Source organism: Alnus glutinosa, chromosome 10 (assembly GCF_958979055.1).
Source record: "Alnus glutinosa chromosome 10, dhAlnGlut1.1, whole genome shotgun sequence".
NCBI lineage: Eukaryota > Viridiplantae > Streptophyta > Magnoliopsida > Fagales > Betulaceae > Alnus > Alnus glutinosa.
In genome coordinates this window covers 10,210,161-10,228,638 of record NC_084895.1, presented here as the reverse complement: position 1 = coordinate 10,228,638, position 18,478 = coordinate 10,210,161, and the positions used below count along the sequence as shown (strand labels likewise).

General features: G+C 38.2%; 1 protein-coding gene across 4 annotated transcripts in view; it reads left to right on the top strand.

Moving 5' to 3' along the window:
- The window catches only part of LOC133879892 (uncharacterized), a 40,334-nt gene extending 22,227 nt beyond the window's left edge, over positions 1 to 18,107 (top strand). The window contains exons 4-11 of one of the 4 annotated variants that reach the window (XM_062318702.1): positions 875 to 1,369; positions 2,159 to 2,311; positions 11,787 to 11,885; positions 13,139 to 13,216; positions 14,165 to 14,212; positions 14,369 to 14,799; positions 17,372 to 17,518; positions 17,831 to 18,107. In XM_062318702.1, the coding sequence (XP_062174686.1) occupies positions 875 to 1,369; positions 2,159 to 2,311; positions 11,787 to 11,885; positions 13,139 to 13,216; positions 14,165 to 14,212; positions 14,369 to 14,799; positions 17,372 to 17,518; positions 17,831 to 17,983 (1,604 nt within the window). In that variant the 3' untranslated portion in view covers positions 17,984 to 18,107. Of the gene's footprint in view, positions 1 to 874; positions 1,370 to 2,158; positions 2,312 to 11,786; positions 11,886 to 13,138; positions 13,217 to 14,164; positions 14,213 to 14,368; positions 14,800 to 17,371 lie in introns of all 4 variants that reach the window. The other 3 variants (XM_062318700.1, XM_062318703.1, XM_062318701.1) reach the window with 3 other exon arrangements.
- The last annotated feature ends 371 nt before the right edge of the window (positions 18,108 to 18,478 follow it).

Sequence of the window (18,478 nt, the reverse complement as noted above, 5' to 3'; positions counted from 1 at the left end):
CTCGAAACATGCAAACCCAAAGGTTAAATCCAACCCCTTATGCCTTCTCTTTTTTTCTTAGGGTTTTCTCCCTATAACTTGAAAACCAAGGGTTACCGAAAAAGCAAGGCTTACTGGAAAAGCGAGAGTTACTTGAAACAAGGGTTGTCTCATTTCCTTGTTTTCTTTGCAGGTTTTTCTCCCTAGATTTGCCTTAGAGTTTTCTCTACAAGGTTGTCTCTTTGGATTTGCCTTAGGATTTTTTCCCTATCTCCGGGGTGGCTAAATGCCTTCTTGTTTTTTCTTAGGGTTTCCTCTGTATCTCCGAGGATGACCCCATTCTTCCAAGTTTCCTATGTTATAAAAGAAGTTTTAGGCAGGTGATACACTTTTTGTCGGTAATAATTAATATACAGATTAAATCAAATACAGTAAATCAGACAAATATGTTAAATGTTATAATATATTCAGAATATATTCTAACAACCCCAATTTGACTTGGAGTAGGGTTTTGATCCCGATTTTGAGTGGGACTTGTTCCTAACAAGTCCATACGTGATTTTTCAATTTAACCATCATTTACTGTGCTATGATAACTACGTAAAAAATCCAGTAAATTGTCGATGGTGCATATATACATACACGAAAACACACGAGAGGGAGATATGAATTAATTTAATAAAATGTTGCTTTTTAATAAGATTTTTCCTTCCAAGTTTCCTATGTTATAAAGAAGTTTTAGGCAAGTGATACGCTTTTTGTCGGTACTAATTCTACCGACCTTTACATATTGAGTTAATTCTGAAATTTAAAATCCAAAGAAAAGAACATCCCATATATATATATATAGTTGCCATGTTGACGTTAGAGTGCCCTCAAAAACTTCAATTTGCAGGTAGCGGGGAAAATGGGAACGTTGACTATGTTCAGTATGAGGCCTTAAGAGAGGCTCTGAAAACTGGTAATTGGAATGCTGCAGAGGAGTTCCTTGAGCGCCAACCCGATGCAAGGAGTGCAAAAATCACAAATTTAGGCGAGACGGGTCTTCATCTTGCTGTTAGAGCTGGGCATGAGCGTATAGTGGAGAAGTTAATGGATGTAATGTCGGAGGAAGACTTGGTAGTAAAAGATACCCATGGTGACACAGCTCTGGTTCCTGCAATTTGTGCAGGAAATTATAGGATGACTGCATGCATGGTTGGAAAGAACAAAAACTTGGTCAGCATTAAAAGTTCAGATTTAGATATTCCAGCTAATCAGGCTATTTTCATTGGGCATACAGAGTTGGCCAGATATCTCTATTCTCTCACTCCACTGGAAGATCTAATGCAAGAAAAAGCCGGCAACGGCGCTACACTTTGTACCTGGGCTATATATAACCGAAGTTTAGGTAATAACCTAAGAGCATGTCCAACAGACATGTTACTTTAGCCAAAATAGTAAAATTTGACTATTATTAGCATTTTTTCTTCTCCAGCAGAATAGCTAGTTTAGAATTTTTTCCTAACACATGAACAGTGAATAGGCAATGTTGCCTATTCACTATTCATCAGTTAAAACCTTTTTTATTAATATTTTCGCTCTCTCCATCTCTCCCTCTCCGTCCCTCTCTGAACGACGGCAACGCAAGGTAGTGGTGCTCGGTGGTCTTCTGTGGCGTCCTGAGGTGTGTGGTGGTCCTTCCAGCAATTCTGTGGTGCTTTCCAGCGAAGTCTAGCCATTACCGATGTGTTTCGTGACTTTCCAAGGACTTTGAGGTTTTTTTCGGCGCTGGGTGATCGTCTTTGGCGAGTTTCCAGTGGGTTTGTGGTGTTTAACGGTAGTTTTTGTGATTTCCAGCAATTCTATGGGGTTTTTCAGTGACTTTGTGGTGTTTTCCGGGCTGGGTGATCATCTCCGACGAGTTTATGGTGGGGTTTTTCGTCGACATCCAGCAGAAGATGAGGGGAAAAAAATAATAAAAAAAGAATGAAAATAATATTTGAATGAAAGTAGATAGTAGAATAGAGATTTTGTTGGAGAAAATATAGAAAAAGTAGTAACTAAAGTAAAGAGTTGTACTTTTTCAATAGCTATTATAACTTTTATTGTTGAAAATGCCCTAAGTCTAACAATCCATCGATCGTTATTTCGGATGATTTAAAATTGTTGTAATATAATTCGCTTTTTGATCCAACAGATATTGCTTTGGATTTAATTCGGAAGTGTCCACATTTGGCTCTTGCTCCAAGCAAAGCCGGTCAGTCCCCTTTGTACGCTTTGGCCGATATGCCTAATGCATTCCCGAGTAGAGTTGAGCTCGTGTTTTGGAAACGATGGATCTACAAATACTGTAAGTACCAATCTCTTTTCTCTTCTCTTATTGCTTCTCATTAATATTTTTTTGGTCATGCAAACAGTTGGCTAGGTTGTATATAATTTTTGTAAAGATTAAATATAACATTATCCAATAATGGATTTGCCGAATCAGATCTTCTTCTTTTTCTTTTCCAAATGAAGGAGTATGCTACCTAATCCTTTAGCAAGTGATTCCTATCAATTGTAATATGAACATTCATGCATTAAAAAAGACAAAACTACATAAATAAAATTAACTCACAAGTATAAATTCAAATATTCTAATAATTTCATATTTTCATACATACATACAACTAAAATTAAGAGAGAACTCGCCATTACAACTGAAACTAATACCATTAATTAACAGTATTAATTATAACATCAGATCAATTTGATTATTTATGTAATTAAAGCTTAATAATGTATTAATTAAATAACAAAAGTATGGCTATACAAAAAGGGTATAACATGTAACACATGGCCATATATATAAAATATTCACAAAAATGACTATCCACAAGTCTGACACAAACGACCGATGCAATAAGCCTCAGTCGTAATATCCCAAATATAAAGCAACAGGGTCCTCATCGACTTATGCAGTACCAACAACCATAACATCAGCATCTACACGATCGTGATGGTTGCAACATTTGCATAGGTGAAATAATGAGTCCACAGTCTCAATAGTACAAAACTAATAAAGTTTTCCAATGAGCCAACATTTTGTACTTCTACCATATGTTTGCAATAACAGCTACTCCTAGTAAACCACTTCTCTTCTTATAACGTTTCGTAGCTGATAAGGTAAACACTAGCATCTTATAACCCTATAAAATCATATATATATCATGTGGCTCAGCTATAATCATATACAAGCTTTCATACAAGCATATGAATACATCTAAGCAAATAGCTAAGCTATACTCGTGTACAAGCCTTTCAAACTTTCAAGAAATACAAGCATACGTGTACATCTAAGCATAACATCACATATAAATCATCATATGTGAAAAATAGAAATGACTTCTAAAAATAGAGTGTGTGCATAAGTGTTAACAAAAATTAAAGGCACAACGGAAAGTAAATGACACAGATATTTTTGTTAACGAGTGGAAACTCAGTTAAGAGAAAAACCACTCCAGGGCAGCCAAACCCAGGAATTCCACTATTCAGAAGACTAAGCTAGATACAAGATAGTAACACTCACATGTACTGATGCAGTGGTCGTACCTTGATCTCTGACGTGTAACCCAATACGAACACTTCCCAACCAGGTTCTCCTACCTGAAGGGGTCTTCAATGGAACTCTTTATCTTAGAGCCGACCTCTAAGATAGACTTCAATTTGTAGCGCAGCACACTTGAAAGAACGACTTCAGAGGAGATATCACGCCTCTGAGCTTTAGAGGAATTCGCACCGAATTCTAGCAGCTTTAAGTGCCTAAGGACCCTTATTTATAGTCTGGGGATCAGAATGAGCGTCAGGCAAAATTTGCCTAGGAGCCGTCTGGACGGAGGACCATGGACGTCAGGACGGACAACTATGCGACAGGATATTTCCGAAATTTCCGCGGAGAAATCTTTCCTGTATAAGAACATTGTCTGGACGGGATGGCTCGATCATCCGGACGGATGCACGTCCGCTGCAAGTAATTTCTATTTCAGGCTTCCGCACTTCCGGACCAGGGGGCAGGAGCGTCTGGACGGCTAAACTTCAGCACACAATTTCCATATACGATGTGCGTGCGTCTGGACCACGAAGAGCAATCGTCCGGACAGTTGAAGTCGAATCGTCAGTTGCCATATACGATGCACCATCGTCCGGACCATAGCTGTCAGGCGTTCGGACGGTCAAATTCAAACTGTGATTCTTGCCTTATGGAGACATTCGTCCGGACGGGATACCACATCGTCCGGACGGTTGATTGATCTTCCCTTCCTTGGAACTTGGAAAGAATCAGTGACTGATCGAGTGCTGATGAGCGTCCGGACTTGCTGCTGAGACGTCCGGACGGAGCAAGCTGGCATAGGAAACTTCTTGATAAAGTGGAATGTCCAGACGGAAGAGGCATGTCGTCCGGACGGAGCTGGTCTGTCTGATGTCCGGACGGTATAACACTTCGTTCGAACGAATGGAGTAGTAGACCGATGAGCGTCCGGATGGGATGACACATCGTCCGGACGGCTGACAGGGAACTTGAATTTCTGCTGGTCTTGACATCATCTCTGAAAGTGGAATCCCTGTTTACAGCATCTTTTACACATAAGTGATTTTGTCCAAACACAGAATAAGGCCAAAACACTAACAAACTCCCCCTTTGGCCATTCTGGGACAAAAATCACTTGACCGGTTTGGAAATACATTCCCGGTCCAAAAATAAAAATTACTCCCCCTTTTTTGTCACAAAAGGACAAAGGGTAAATAGAGTAATAAAAACACCCAACAGAAATAAAAATTACTCCCCCTAACGATCTTAGAAGGATCCAGGAAACAGAGTAATAAATATTCAAAAGTTATAATAAATACCAAACTGTCTCAAAATAACAAAAAGATAAAAACAACAGAACAAAACATAAAGAGACACCATGAGGGAATCAAGCATCCTCAGGCAAAGGTAAAGTCCCATCTCCAGCGTCCTCATCATCACTGCTGCTAGGATGATGGTACTTCAAGCACTCCTGAAGGTCTAGATGGGTTTGCTCCACCCTCTTGCCGATGGACCTCATCTCAAACTGCATCGAGGACATTGACTGCTGCATGGTGGACATCGACACCTGCATGTTGCTCATCCCCCCTTGAAGAGCAGCAAGAGCCTCCATGATGTGAGAAACATTGAACTCTGGCTCAGACGACCGAACTGTGTGAGAGAAGGAAGCCACGTCTGGAAAAGCAACTGGCATGGCAGCAGACATATCCTCATCAGAGTCCTCTCGCTACAGTTGTACATTAGACTTCATCAAAGTCTGTTTGCTAAGAGGCTGCTGCAACTTCATTTTAGGCTCTCCATTGACATTGATACCAGACTAAAAGATGATCTGAGAGAGGAGGCAGCCAAAAGGTAGTCTAGCATTATTTTCATCACGAGCCTCTAGCATGACCCCCAAAATATGCTTGCAGAGACAGAACGGTAGGTGGAGGTGAATAGCATAGACAAACTGGGCCTTCTTCAGTATCAAATCACTACGCCTGGTAACTGGCCACAGATTGTGCTGTACTATTTTGGCTAGCATGCGATGCGCGGGGGTTAGAGCGCCAATCTTGATGGAAGTAGCACGATCCTCACCTTGTGGAGCTATATGAAAGAACTCTCGAAGTTCGTCCATGGAGGGAGGAAGCACCACCTCGTTGTACGGGCTGGCAGGCAGATTTAGAACAAGGACCCCAATAACTTGACTGATGATCTGGGGATCAACAGTAATGATGTGGCCATCGACATTGGACTGAAGGACCGTCCCTCGCTCATCATCCTGCGTCACCTCCAAGTTGGCATAGAAAAGTCGGACAAGCCTGGTGAAGACAACACAGGCGCATGTGTAGAGATACGTCCATTGATATTGCTGGATGGTCTCATACATGCTATTCAGTGGAGGCACCATAATGTCTGCACGGACCACTTTCCGTTCAGCAATGACAGATCGATCCATGATCCTGACATGTCTCTCGTTCATCTCTGCTTCTGTCCTCTGACGGACCGGCGCTGCGAACTGATGTCAGACATGATTCTGCATGAAGAAAACCAACAAGAATATTCCAAAAAAAAAAAAATCCAAAAAAAATATTTCTTGTTAGGTTAATGAAATTTTGGCAGAGTAACATCTGTTTACCGGACTAGCAAAAATAAGAGCAAATAATTTCCCAAAAAAAATCCCCATATAATAGATCTAAGCCCCAAATATTCACAAGAGAGCAACATTCAAAAAAAAAAAAAAAAATTGTAGAAAGAGGTAAAAGAAATACATACCTGGAATGTGATATAATGAGCAAAAAGACAAGGTACTACAAATAAATCAAAAAGGGAACACTGACTTTACTCTAAAGCAGCCAAAAAGAGGGAGATCTTGTGGGGTAAGGGAGAATGCGGCGATCTGGGCAATATATAGCCGCTGTGGGGTTCTCGTCCGGACTGTGAAATGAAGACGTCCGGACGTTTTCTTCCTCGGAAAGTAGCAGACAGGTCGCATGCGTCCGGACGAAATAAAGAACCTATCCGGACAATGAAGCCAGTGCATGTTCGAATGAAGAATAGGGATCGTCCGGACGACAATGCTCCAGCTCGGTCCGGACATCCAAAAAGAGAACCGTCCGAACGACTGAACCCTACTCGTCCGGATGCCTAGAAATACCGTCTGGACGCTCCACACTGAAACACCAGAAAAACTGAGAGAAATTTACACAGATTAAATTTTCTCAAGACAAAGTCAGAATACGCATGCATAATCAACTGATAACATAATCAGGTAGCATTTCAGAAATAGAACACAGATATAACAAGAAGTTTAGATTTCAAATAGCACAATTAATTTTTCTTGATTATATAAAAATCAAAATAAGCAACTCAACTCAAGCAATGGATGTGTGTGTGTGAAGCCTCCTTTCTCACAAGGTAAGACTTTTCAAGACACGACAAAATGCAACTAGATTTTTTAGACTTGATAGAAAATCAAAGACAGACCAGTCAAAAGTCAAGCCTTATAGCTTGCTAGGACCTAGACACCCTCATCTGATACACTCCCCCTAAGAAACAGCACACATAATTTTTACTTGCTCATAAAGGGTAAGGAAGTTTTAAGCTCATAAGCAGTGATTAAAAAAAATTTACAGCACATAACTTTTTATGGAGTACTGCTTGAATCTCATGATATTGCAAACTGTAGGGAGTGCCAGAATTTATAGGTGCTAGGTTCAACTAGCCTGTGGCCAATTTGACCATCTTATCAAGGACTTCTTCTCTAATCCAAAATTTCCAAAAGCAAAGAGTTAGAGAAGGAAAAATGTACCTTGAGGGGAGCTCAAGATAGTGCACTTTTTCATCGCATGAGGAAAGAAGCTATCCTAATTTTTGCATAAGCAGGAAAAACACTTGGCTAGAATAGTCAAAACTTCTCAATTATATCTAGGCTTATTTAATTAATGCAAACCGAATTGAGATATCAGGCAAGAACGCATGCAATATCTAATAGGCCAAGAGAAATAAAATCCTTCAAATTCTCCCAATTTTTATTTTTATTTTTATTAAAACAAAACACACAAATGGAAAAGACATCATATGCTATGGTAAGATCAAACCTGTGTGTGTTTAATGATGCCATTACAGAAAAAACAGTCGCTCGACCTGCTTTTTCTATCTTCCCCAAAAATACTTGCAAGGTTTTCTCAAGACACCACATAAGGGGGCAACACATAACTTGTTCCTAGATTGCAATATAACCAACAAAAGAGCAATCAAACCTATGCCTTAGGATTAGGAACAGAATCCTAGGCATGAGCACCCGAGTCAACTAGGTGCGCCTGTTCCCCTTCCTGGGGTGACTGTCCTTCTTAGCCCAAGTCTGTCTTCCAGTGGGTGATTGCTGACAAGATTGCATCATCCACTTCATCATGTTTTGTATCCAGACAGGTGGCTCACCAATGTACTGCTCTTGAGGCCTTCTCAATTGCCTGGGTTTGTTCTTGTAAGTACCACTCTGATTGGCTGGTACAAACCATTGTTGAGGCCGTTGACGCTGAGGAGCATGAGTCCAAGGGGCTTGGAACTGATGTCTTGGTGCTTGTCCCCATGGTGCTTGATAAGGTGCCTGATGCCGAGGGGTCTGAGACTGAGCTGTAGGTACAGTGCCATATTGAGCTTGTATAGGCACTTCTTTCTTGACCTTGGCTTTTTGTGCTTTCAAGAGGGAGCATTGAGGCTGTATATGTCCACTGAGACTGCAGTGATGACAAATAGGAGGTCTTCTGATGGAATGAGGCTGCTGAGTGCCTGGAACATCATCAGTGACCTTTTCCTTCTATTTCTCTTCAATAGCCGGAGGAAGCTCTGGAACTGTAGGTGGCACAAACACAGCTTTTAAGGAGGAAGGAATATCAGAAGAGGAAGCTACATACCCGAGACCGGTCTTGTTATGTGGGCTTTTCTGGATGGACAGCATTCGAGTCAACTTCTCATCAGTGACTCTCTCTAGTTGGAGCTGTGTCTCAAGTAGCTTTTCTTCAAGTTCCTGTATCTTAAGCAGCAATGAACTCTTTTCAGTATGCAGACTGTTCAGATCATTAATGTGCTGCTTTCGGCCTTCCCTCATCTTCTCGAACTCCTTGTAGAGAGTTTTGTATGCTTCCTTGAGTTCTACCTCATTCTCACCATGCTCTGAGTAGTATGAGTCTTCTTCTTCAACATATGGGGCCACAAAGGCCAGAAATTTGTCAAACTCTGGAGCATCTTCTTCGGACTCATCACTGAGAGTCACATTATAGGCATTTCCCTTGCCCTTCTTGAGATTCCTACAATCGGCCCAGATATGCCCATAGCCTGAGCATTCAAAGCATCGGGGTCCTCTGGGATCCTCTGGTTCAGCTTCTCTGAGGGGTTTCTTGGCTTTTTCAGAAAACTTCTTCTTAAACCGGTCATCTTTCATCAGTCTTCTGAAATTTTTATCCAGCATCGCCACAGCTTTTTCTTCATCCTCAGATTCTTCTTCAAAGGAGGCTTCTATCTTCTTCTTGGAAGCCTTGAGAGCAATGGTCTTCAACGTCTTGACTGGGGGCAAGGACAGCTCATAAGTTTGAAGAGATCCTACCAGCTCTTCAATCTTCATCTCTTCAAGATCTTTGCTTTCTTCAATAGTTGTTACTTTAATCCTAAAACGCTCAAGCAAAGATCTAAGAATTTTTCGGATGAGTTTTACATCCGAAACAGGTTTCCCAAGACTCACCATAGAGTTTCTTAGGTCACTAATTTTGGAGTAAAACTCTCCAAATGTCTCTTCCTCTAACATCTTAATCTCTTCAAATTTTGAAATCAACATTTGAAGTTTGGCAGATTTCACGAGTTTAGTCCCTTCATATGTTGTTTCCAAAATTTGCCATGCTTCTTTGGCTGATTCGCAATTTGAAATTTTGGTGAATTTAGACAGAGAAAGTGCTTGGCATAGAGCATGGAGGGCTTTGTCATTTGAAAGACGTGCGTTTTTCAAAGCAGCTGTCTCGAGGGTTGTATCCTCTGGTTTAATCCAACCAGATTCAACAATACTCCAATAGTCAATAGATTTTAAAAAGAATCTCATCCGAGCTTTCCAATAGCCATAGTTCGAGCCATCAAAGGCAGGAACAAAGTTAAGAGTTTAAGACATATTTATCACAATAGAAGTCAAATATAACAACACTCAAGAAATTAATCTTCTCAGAGTGTACCAAGCTCTGATACCAATTGAAAAATAGAAATGACTTTTAAAAATAGAGTGTGTGCATAAGTGTCAACAAAAATTAAAGGCACAGCGGAAAGTAAATGACACAGATATTTTTGTTGACGAAGTGGAAACTCAGTTAAGAGAAAAATCACTCCGGGGTAGCCAAACCTAGGAATTCCACTATTCAGAAGACTAAGCTAGATACAAGATAGTAACACTCACATGTACTGATGCAGTGGTCGTACCTTGATCTCTGACGTGTAACCCAACACGAACGCTTCCCAACCAAGTTCTCCTACCTGAAGGGGTCTTCAATGGAACTCCTTATCTTAGAGCCGACCTCTAAGATAGACTTCAATTTGTAGTGCAACACACTTGAAAGAACAACTTCAGAGGAGATATCACGTCTCTGAGCTCTAGAGGAATTCACACTGAATTCCTGCAGTCTAAATGCCCAAGGACCCCTATTTATAGTTTGGGGGTCAGAATGAACGTCAGGAAAAATTTGCCTAGGAGCCGTCCGGACGGAGGACCATGGACGTCCAGACGGACAACTATGCGACAGGATATTTCTGGAATTTTCGCGGAGAAATCTTTCCTGTATAAGAACATCGTCCGGACGAAATGGCTCGATCGTCCGGACGGACGCACGTCCGCTGCAAGTAATTTTCATATCAGGCCTCCGCACGTCCGGACCAGGGGGCAGGAGTGTCCGGACGGCTAAACTTCGGCACACAATTTCCATATACGATGTGCGTGGGTCCGGACCATGAGGAGCAATCGTCCAGATGGTTAAAGTTGAATCGTCAGTTGCCATATATGATGCACCATCGTTCGGACCACAGTTGTGTTGCGTTCGGACGGTCAAATTCAAACTACGATTCTTGCCTTATGGAGACATTCGTCCGGACGGGATACTACATCGTCCGGACGGTTGATTGATCTTCCCTTCCTTGGAACTTGGAAAGAATCAGTGACTGATCGAGTGCTGATGAGCGTTCGGACTTGCTGCTGAGACGTCCGGACGGAGCAAGCTGGCACAGGAAACTTCTCGATACAGTGGAATGTCCGGACGGAAGAGGCATGTCGTCTGGACGGAGCTGGTCTGTCTGATGTCCGGACTGTATAACCCTTCGTTTGGATGAATGGAGTAGTAGACAGATGAGCGTCCGGACGGCTGACAGGGAACTTGAATTTCTTCTGGTCTTGACATCACTCTGAAAGTGGAATCCCTGTTTACAGCATCTTTTACACATAAGTGATTTTGTCCAAACATAGAATAAGGCCAAAACACTAACAATATGCAATCTAGCCGTAACAATATACATATGTTCTGTTCCATTCAAACTCATAGGCATATAGGTACATCTAGTATAAAATTCTACATAACGGTCTTTCATTTCATAGTGCCCAGGGGTACGCAGCATGAGGGTCTTATTTCATGGTACCTAGTGGTATGCATCCTAAGGGTCTTTAGTTCAGCGTTTCATTCCATATACATCCTTGGGCTTTCGTGACATAAAATCATTGTGTCCATATTTTCACACATTTATGCATCAATTAACATCATGTACTTCTCATGTCATTTTCAAACATATCATGAAATTCATAAATCTTATCACAATTCTCAATTTACGTAACATACTTTAAAACTCATAAACCACGGATTGTCTACCTACTATTTGCCACACGGACAAGAACCAAAAGGTTCTCCTCAAAGGGGGCTAGCATATACATCATGAATCCAAAAAAGAAAAAGAAAGAAAATAAGAAAAGAAAAGAAAAGAAGAGATAGCCTCCAACACTCCAAAATGTATTACTTTGCTTATCTTGTCTTAGAAAAATATAAAGAGCATTTATTTAAGTGGGCTCCTGGTCGCATTTGCACCCATATATCCGGTGCTACAACACACTACATGATAAAGCCAAATTTTTAAGGTATTGAAGAGTTATTTATTTAATCTATTGTGTTGCTGAAAAGAAAATTGCTCATATGAGATATGTAGTAATACTATATATTACCGAACTTCTTACTCGAGATTCATTGGCCTTTTGTGATGAAAGGTATATACATTCAACCGGCTCGTGCCACTCAGGAAATTCGTTTGAACATTCAAGACGTAGAAAAAAGTCGAAGCAATCAAATAAAAATCATCGGATCAGGTATGTTGTGGCCTAAACTTTTTTTTCCCTAAGATTTGGCTTGTAACAATTAGAATAGTATTTTGGACAACTTCATATTTTCTCTTGTGATAATTACGTAAATGATAAAACCATGACTTGCCTTCATCAAAGAAAACATTAATAATAATCAACTATCAGAAGTCATCGCTGATAAGCACATATCAGCAATACTTTTGGGTTGCCGTTAATAACGTCACTGCTAATGATGATATTTCTTGGAATTGGGGAGACCTTGGCAATTTTACATAGATGCTACATATAAGTGGTGTGACAATGTTTATATAATTATGAAGTGTGTTTTGAAGATGTTAGGAATTAATCCTATTACCCAAGACCTGTGAGATGCGAAAAATTAAAAGACAGCAAAATTAAATCAATCACACATGACACCAAAATTTAAGTGGTTTCCTTAATATGAGGTACGTCCACTAGCGGAGGCAACCCGGAAAAATTCACCATCAAAAGGTGAGTATAAGGGAGTAACAAGGCGAGAAAACTACTCAAACTCAAAGCCTGAATATACCCAATTCTCACTTTTACCCAAAAGGAGAATAATAATTAAAAAAAAAAAAAAAAGGAAAAAAACTCTTTTTCTTTTGGTGCTCTCACCTTCTTCTTTCTCTAAATTTTGCACACAATGATTCTACCCCAACATGTCATTTTATAGCATGACAGTGTCGGTCAACAAAACCTTTTCCAAGTCAATCTTAAACTCCTACACCTAGGAGGACTTGGAGATATTTATGTCAGCCAACACATGCCACTCCAAAAACTAAAAGGTACAAGTAACTGGCCCCACTTTACTTGATTCAAGGCACACCACAACAGAAGATTGTGTTAGGTACCATGAAAGAGGCCGACGTACCCAAGAATTCTAAAGTAGAGAGAGTTTTTCTCTTAATTAAAAGTACAGATTTCATTACATAAACAAAGAGTTAGGAAAGAATGGACAAGGATCCTTTTCATTTCAAGTGAAATAAAGATGAACTATTTCATGGTCAAAATTTTATTTTATTGCATCTAACGGTATACATGATGCTACATCATTTAAAAAATTTCAATGATGTGAAACATATTCACTATATGGTGTCATATACACATTTAGATTTATGAAAGAAGATCTTGACCTTGAAACGAGTCCTCTCCATTTCAAGTCTCTCTCAATTTCACTTGAAATGGAGATGATCCTATACCGGAAAGATTGACATAGCTTCTTTAAATCATAACTCGAGGTTTCAAGAAAGGGCATGGTGTAAATGGGCACTTGAATGGCGCTGATCATCCAAGGAGTTTAGAGCGCAGACAGAAAGGTACATTCTTAGAAATGACTAAACAAATATTCCAATGAGAGCCACATAGAAGGATGTGTTCGATGTAGAATTCAAACAAGATAAAAAAAATAAATAAATAAATAGATAAAACAAGAAGAACAAGAAGAAAGATGTACATGTTCTTAATTTTCTCCGGCTTCAGTTAAGTACACCATTGATTAACAGTTCAATCAATTAATAAATTGATCACATAAACTTTTTATGATCTAAGGATTATTGGGGACACTTCGATGCTCAAGTCAGCATGGTGTTTGGAGAATATTTTTGAAATAATACAGATTTTTTAGGAGGAAACCAAATGCCCCCTTTTACGTGGTCATTGGTGCTACACTACCTTTTATACTATTTTCTACAACTATTATCTGTATAGATGTCCAACGTTCAATCCTTATTTTTTAGGATTTTGCTTCCAATCTGGAATAATGGGCAATTATCTTCCGCATAATGGGAGTGAAATTATTTTCCATGTAGTGTGTAGTCATTCCTTGTGCAGTGGGTTTGTGCCAGTATTTCCATGAACTGGCCGAAAGTTATTCCCCGTGTACTGGTCTACATGAGAGACTTTGCTTGAGTGGGACTGATGATAAATTATATCCCCATAGTTAGAATAATTCTTATTATAGGGTCTGTTTGAATTTGCAGTTTTAAAAAAATTAGATTAAAAATAACAATTTTAAAATGTTTGATTTAAAAAGATAATTTTTAAAAACCAATTAAGTGCTTGGTAAAATCGCAGAAAATTACAATTTAACTATCAAAATTGAGTGTTTTTAAAAACATACCCCTTAGTTGCAATTTGAAAACACTGTTTTTTTTTACGTTTTTAAACCGTGATATTTTTAAAACACATCATTTTATTTATTAATTTTATTTTAGTAATAATTTTCTAATGTGTATGAATGACTGAATTTCATTTTTATTTTGCAGTGCTAGCTCTATTCCACGAGCTAGTTTTGAATCTCCTTAACTTCTCAGGTATAGTACGTCAATTCAATTAATACCATACCTCGCTTAATTAATAATTTGTGGAGCCTTTGTACTCTAATTTTATTTTATTTTATTTTATTTTTTTAAAAAAAGAAGTTATAGTTTCATCTAGCTAAGTTGGCATTGTTTTAATTGTTGATAAAGGAATCAAGGATTTATATGGATTCAAATTAGTCGATGCCAAGTCCCACGAACTTCTAGTTCATATGTGCAAAGAAGTATCAATTTCAAATACAGAGGAAAGGAGGAAACGTAAAGTTTATGATGCCATCTTCCGTTCTATCGAGAAAGGAAATTTTGATTTTATTTTTGGTTTGGTTAAAGCAAATCCAGAGCTTGTGTGGAGCCGTCGTGTTGACAACACATCTATATTTTCATTTGCTGTCCTACATCGTCAAGCAAGAATCTTTAGCCTTATATACGGGCTTGCTATCAAGAAAAATATGACAACTTGGGTTAATGAGGAAGGCAATATCATGTTACATATGGCAGGCATATTGACAGGAGCTTCGATTCTACTTAATCGAATCCCAGGGGCGGCTTTGCAGATGCAAAGAGAACTACAATGGTTTAAGGTCATCTCTCTCATTTAAAACTTTTCTCATATACTTTCACTGCTGATTAGTACCCTAAAAGCCAAATTGAATTTGATTTTTTTAAATAAAATTTATTTTATTTTAAATATTCATATTGTTTGGGTAATTGTGATTCAAGATTAGATGAATTGGATTCCTGTTATATTGTATGTGATTTAGCTGCTTTAAGTACACTTAATGCACAAAATATCTAAATCACAAGGTCCTTATAACTTGTAACAAGTAATAAAATTGGGCATTTTATTTGCAATATATATAATTACAATAACACATTAACTCTTTATCATGTAATGATGTGTCTTAATCATTGAAGTGGAGACTTGTACTTAACATGTTGATGCATTTAGAATGCATTGAGTTGGACTACCATGAAAATACATTCTACAAATAGCTATCCCTTGAATGCATTTATTAGATCTACTAATTGCAAAGACTCTTAATTTTAGAGAAAATGAGTTCTACAAAGAGTTGTCACTTGACCAAGGATTTGGGAGACGTGCGGTGGTAAGGTGTGAGCTAAAAACACTGGTTGAAAGTTGGAGAAGCCTAGACTAGACACATCTTTTTGTGGGTTTGGTGGGAGGCTCGAGCATGCTTGATGTATGTTTGAGTGGTTGACTTGGGTTTTCTAAGTAGGTCAAGTGGACTCAACAGTGCACACCTCCGGATTGATACGGGACTTCGATGATGGGGTAGGGAGTAGGTTGATGGAAGTGTTATTTTGGTTCATCAGTAGTCTACAAGCAAGAGGGATTTCTAGAGCCATTGGAATCATTAAACCCACTAGAAATATAGGTGGATTTGCCAAAGAAAAGATGACGGAATTCAAATTTTTGGGAAGACTATGATTTGACCTTTAGGTGATCGAGACTCATACATAGTTAGTGAGAGTATCTATAAAGTCTGGATAGCCACCCTGTGTGTTCCCCAATCATCAACAAAAACTTACGAGAAATGCTAGAGCATCTACTGTGGTCATTCTTCAGTCCTTCTATGCTGACTTGGCATAGAAGAAAAGAAGAATAGAGAGAAAATCGATTACAAGATGTACTTTCTTTTTAATTAAAATATGGGTACTAAGTCAGCACAGAAGGACTCAAGAAAGATCACAGTAGATGCTCTAGCATTTCTCAAAATTTAATGCGGAAGAGGAACGGTTTAGGAGTAAGATCCATTTTGATGGCAAGCTTATTAATGAAGCTCTAAACATTTTGAAGGCTTGCTTAGACAATATGTCTGATGAGTGGTTTGAGAGATGTTATTTTCCCAACAAATGAATGGTTGAAGACAAAGGTTAGTTCAATTGGGGCTTATTAGGGATTATATCATTTACAGAGATATGTAAAGTACCCAAATTAAACAAAAATCTTTCTGGACTAATATTAAGAGTATAGATGCCGAATAGGATTCTAGATGCTTTAGTGCTTACAACACAAACAAAAAAACAAAATAATAAATAATGTAAATAAAGTTCCAAGTTCTTGAGATAATGATACTTAACCTTCTATAAGTTTAAGACTTTGGTTAATTGATGGTATATTTGATATTCATTCTATCTTGATAATTCCCATCTTTTTTTAATTTGTTGTATTATGTATTGAGCTTTAATGTTAATATCTACTCTTCCTACCTTAATGTTAAATTATTTGTCTTTATACTATTGTTGTTCACCAATAGGGTATTAAGTTTATATATTAGTAGTTTTTTTTTCTTTTTTCAAGACATATTTATCCCTGTCAAGTGTTATACCAAAATTGCAATGTTCTCCCAAATTCTAAAAAGTTGCAATTGTACATGAAATGAGTATTAAATTAGAAATTAAAATAAATAATTATTATTAGGAATGAATGAGTGGCTGGGTTCTACTGTGACTTGGGTGGCTAGAAACCCACAACGATTTAACAACAGGTCCCTACCAAATTAAAGAATAGCTATTCCATAAAAATAGTCATTCTAGGAGTCTATTCCGCAAAACCAAACGGGCCCTAGATTCTTCCATTAAATACGATGGAAAGTAATTAAAATGTCCATTATAACCCTATCATTTCTTTAAAACTACGATTATGTTCTTCGACTAAAAAAATTCACTAGCCATAGATGGAGACCCACAACCTGGTCATGGGTTTTGCTTCATAGTGTTTTTTTTTTTTTTTTTTACTTTTTATGTGATGTGGGTGTATTATCATTTTTTATGTGATAAGGGAGTATTAATTTTTTCGTCAAATTTAATGGAAACAAAACTTTTTGTTTCCATTTGTTACCCATCTTTGTATAGGAGATTGACAAATTCACCATTAAATGTGTGGAGCCACATGTGGGTCTCACAAATTGAATGACAGATTTTACAAAAGAAATTGATGTGTAACATCTCTCCAATAAAAAATTCTAATGGAGGCGACTATGTAAATGGCTAGGTAGTTTGAGGGATCAATTGAAACTCTTCAAAGTTTGGTGGACATTTTAATTTAGGTGTAATTTTGAGGAAGTATAATTTTTTTATTTGTTTTCAAATAACGTTGGACTTTAAGAGTTAAATCAACAATGCATGCAGGAGGTGGAAAGTATTGTCGTTCCCAGGTTTAAGGAATATTCGAACAATAATGGTTTGACTCCTAGGGAATTGTTTACGAAGAACCACATAGACTTGAAGAAAGAAGGAGAAAAATGGATGAAGGGCACAGCAACTTCTTGTACAGTGGTAGGCGCTCTCATTGTTACTATTATGTTTGCTGCAGCCTTTACTTTTCCAGGTGGTAACAATCAAGATACTGGCTTCCCTATATTCTTAGATAAAAGATTGTTCATGTACTTCATAATATTTGATGCCTTGTCGCTCTTTTCCTCCACCATTTCCGTCGTGATGTTTTTGGGAATCCTAACATCACGCTATGCAGAAGACGATTTCCTTGAATGCTTGCCAAGAAAGATGATCATAGGACTTTCCACTCTTTTCTTTTCCATTGCAGCCATGATGATAGCCTTTTCTACTGTTCTTTTCATTATGCTACAGGAACAATATTCATGGATAATCATTCCTGTCATTTGTTTGGCTAGTGTACCTGTCGCCTTGTTCGTATTGATGCAATTTCCTCTTCTTGTTGACATGTTCATGTCAACATACGTACCTTGCATCTTTGATAAGAAAATGGAGAGGTGGGTATAACTTTATTCATTTTGTTGTATAATGTAAACACTTTCCACTAAGAATTGGCATACTAGCCAAAACTCATGATTTTATTTTTCTTGGACAGATGACTAATAAATATTGAGTTGGTTTATTTTGCCTATTTTGTGATTCATTCGCCTGGTTTTAGACCAATTACCATTTAATCTTTTTATTATTTATTTTTCTATTTTATATTGTTCCAAGTATGATATCTTTGACGCACGCATAGTAGCACAAGACCTCATTCAGGTACCTCCAATTCATGGCAGGTCCCCCAAGCGGCTTGAGTTGGAGGTTGTATTATAGAGCCCAAAATGGCTCCATACTGTTCCTTATCATGAATCCATTTGAAGTGAAGCAAAAATAACATCAAATTATGAAAATTTTGGTTGATTACTTTTAGTGGTGGAGCTAGCAATTCTATGTTTTTACTATATAAAAAATTTGAAAAACATAATACAAAAGGAGATGAAGTGTTTTATAAAACAATAT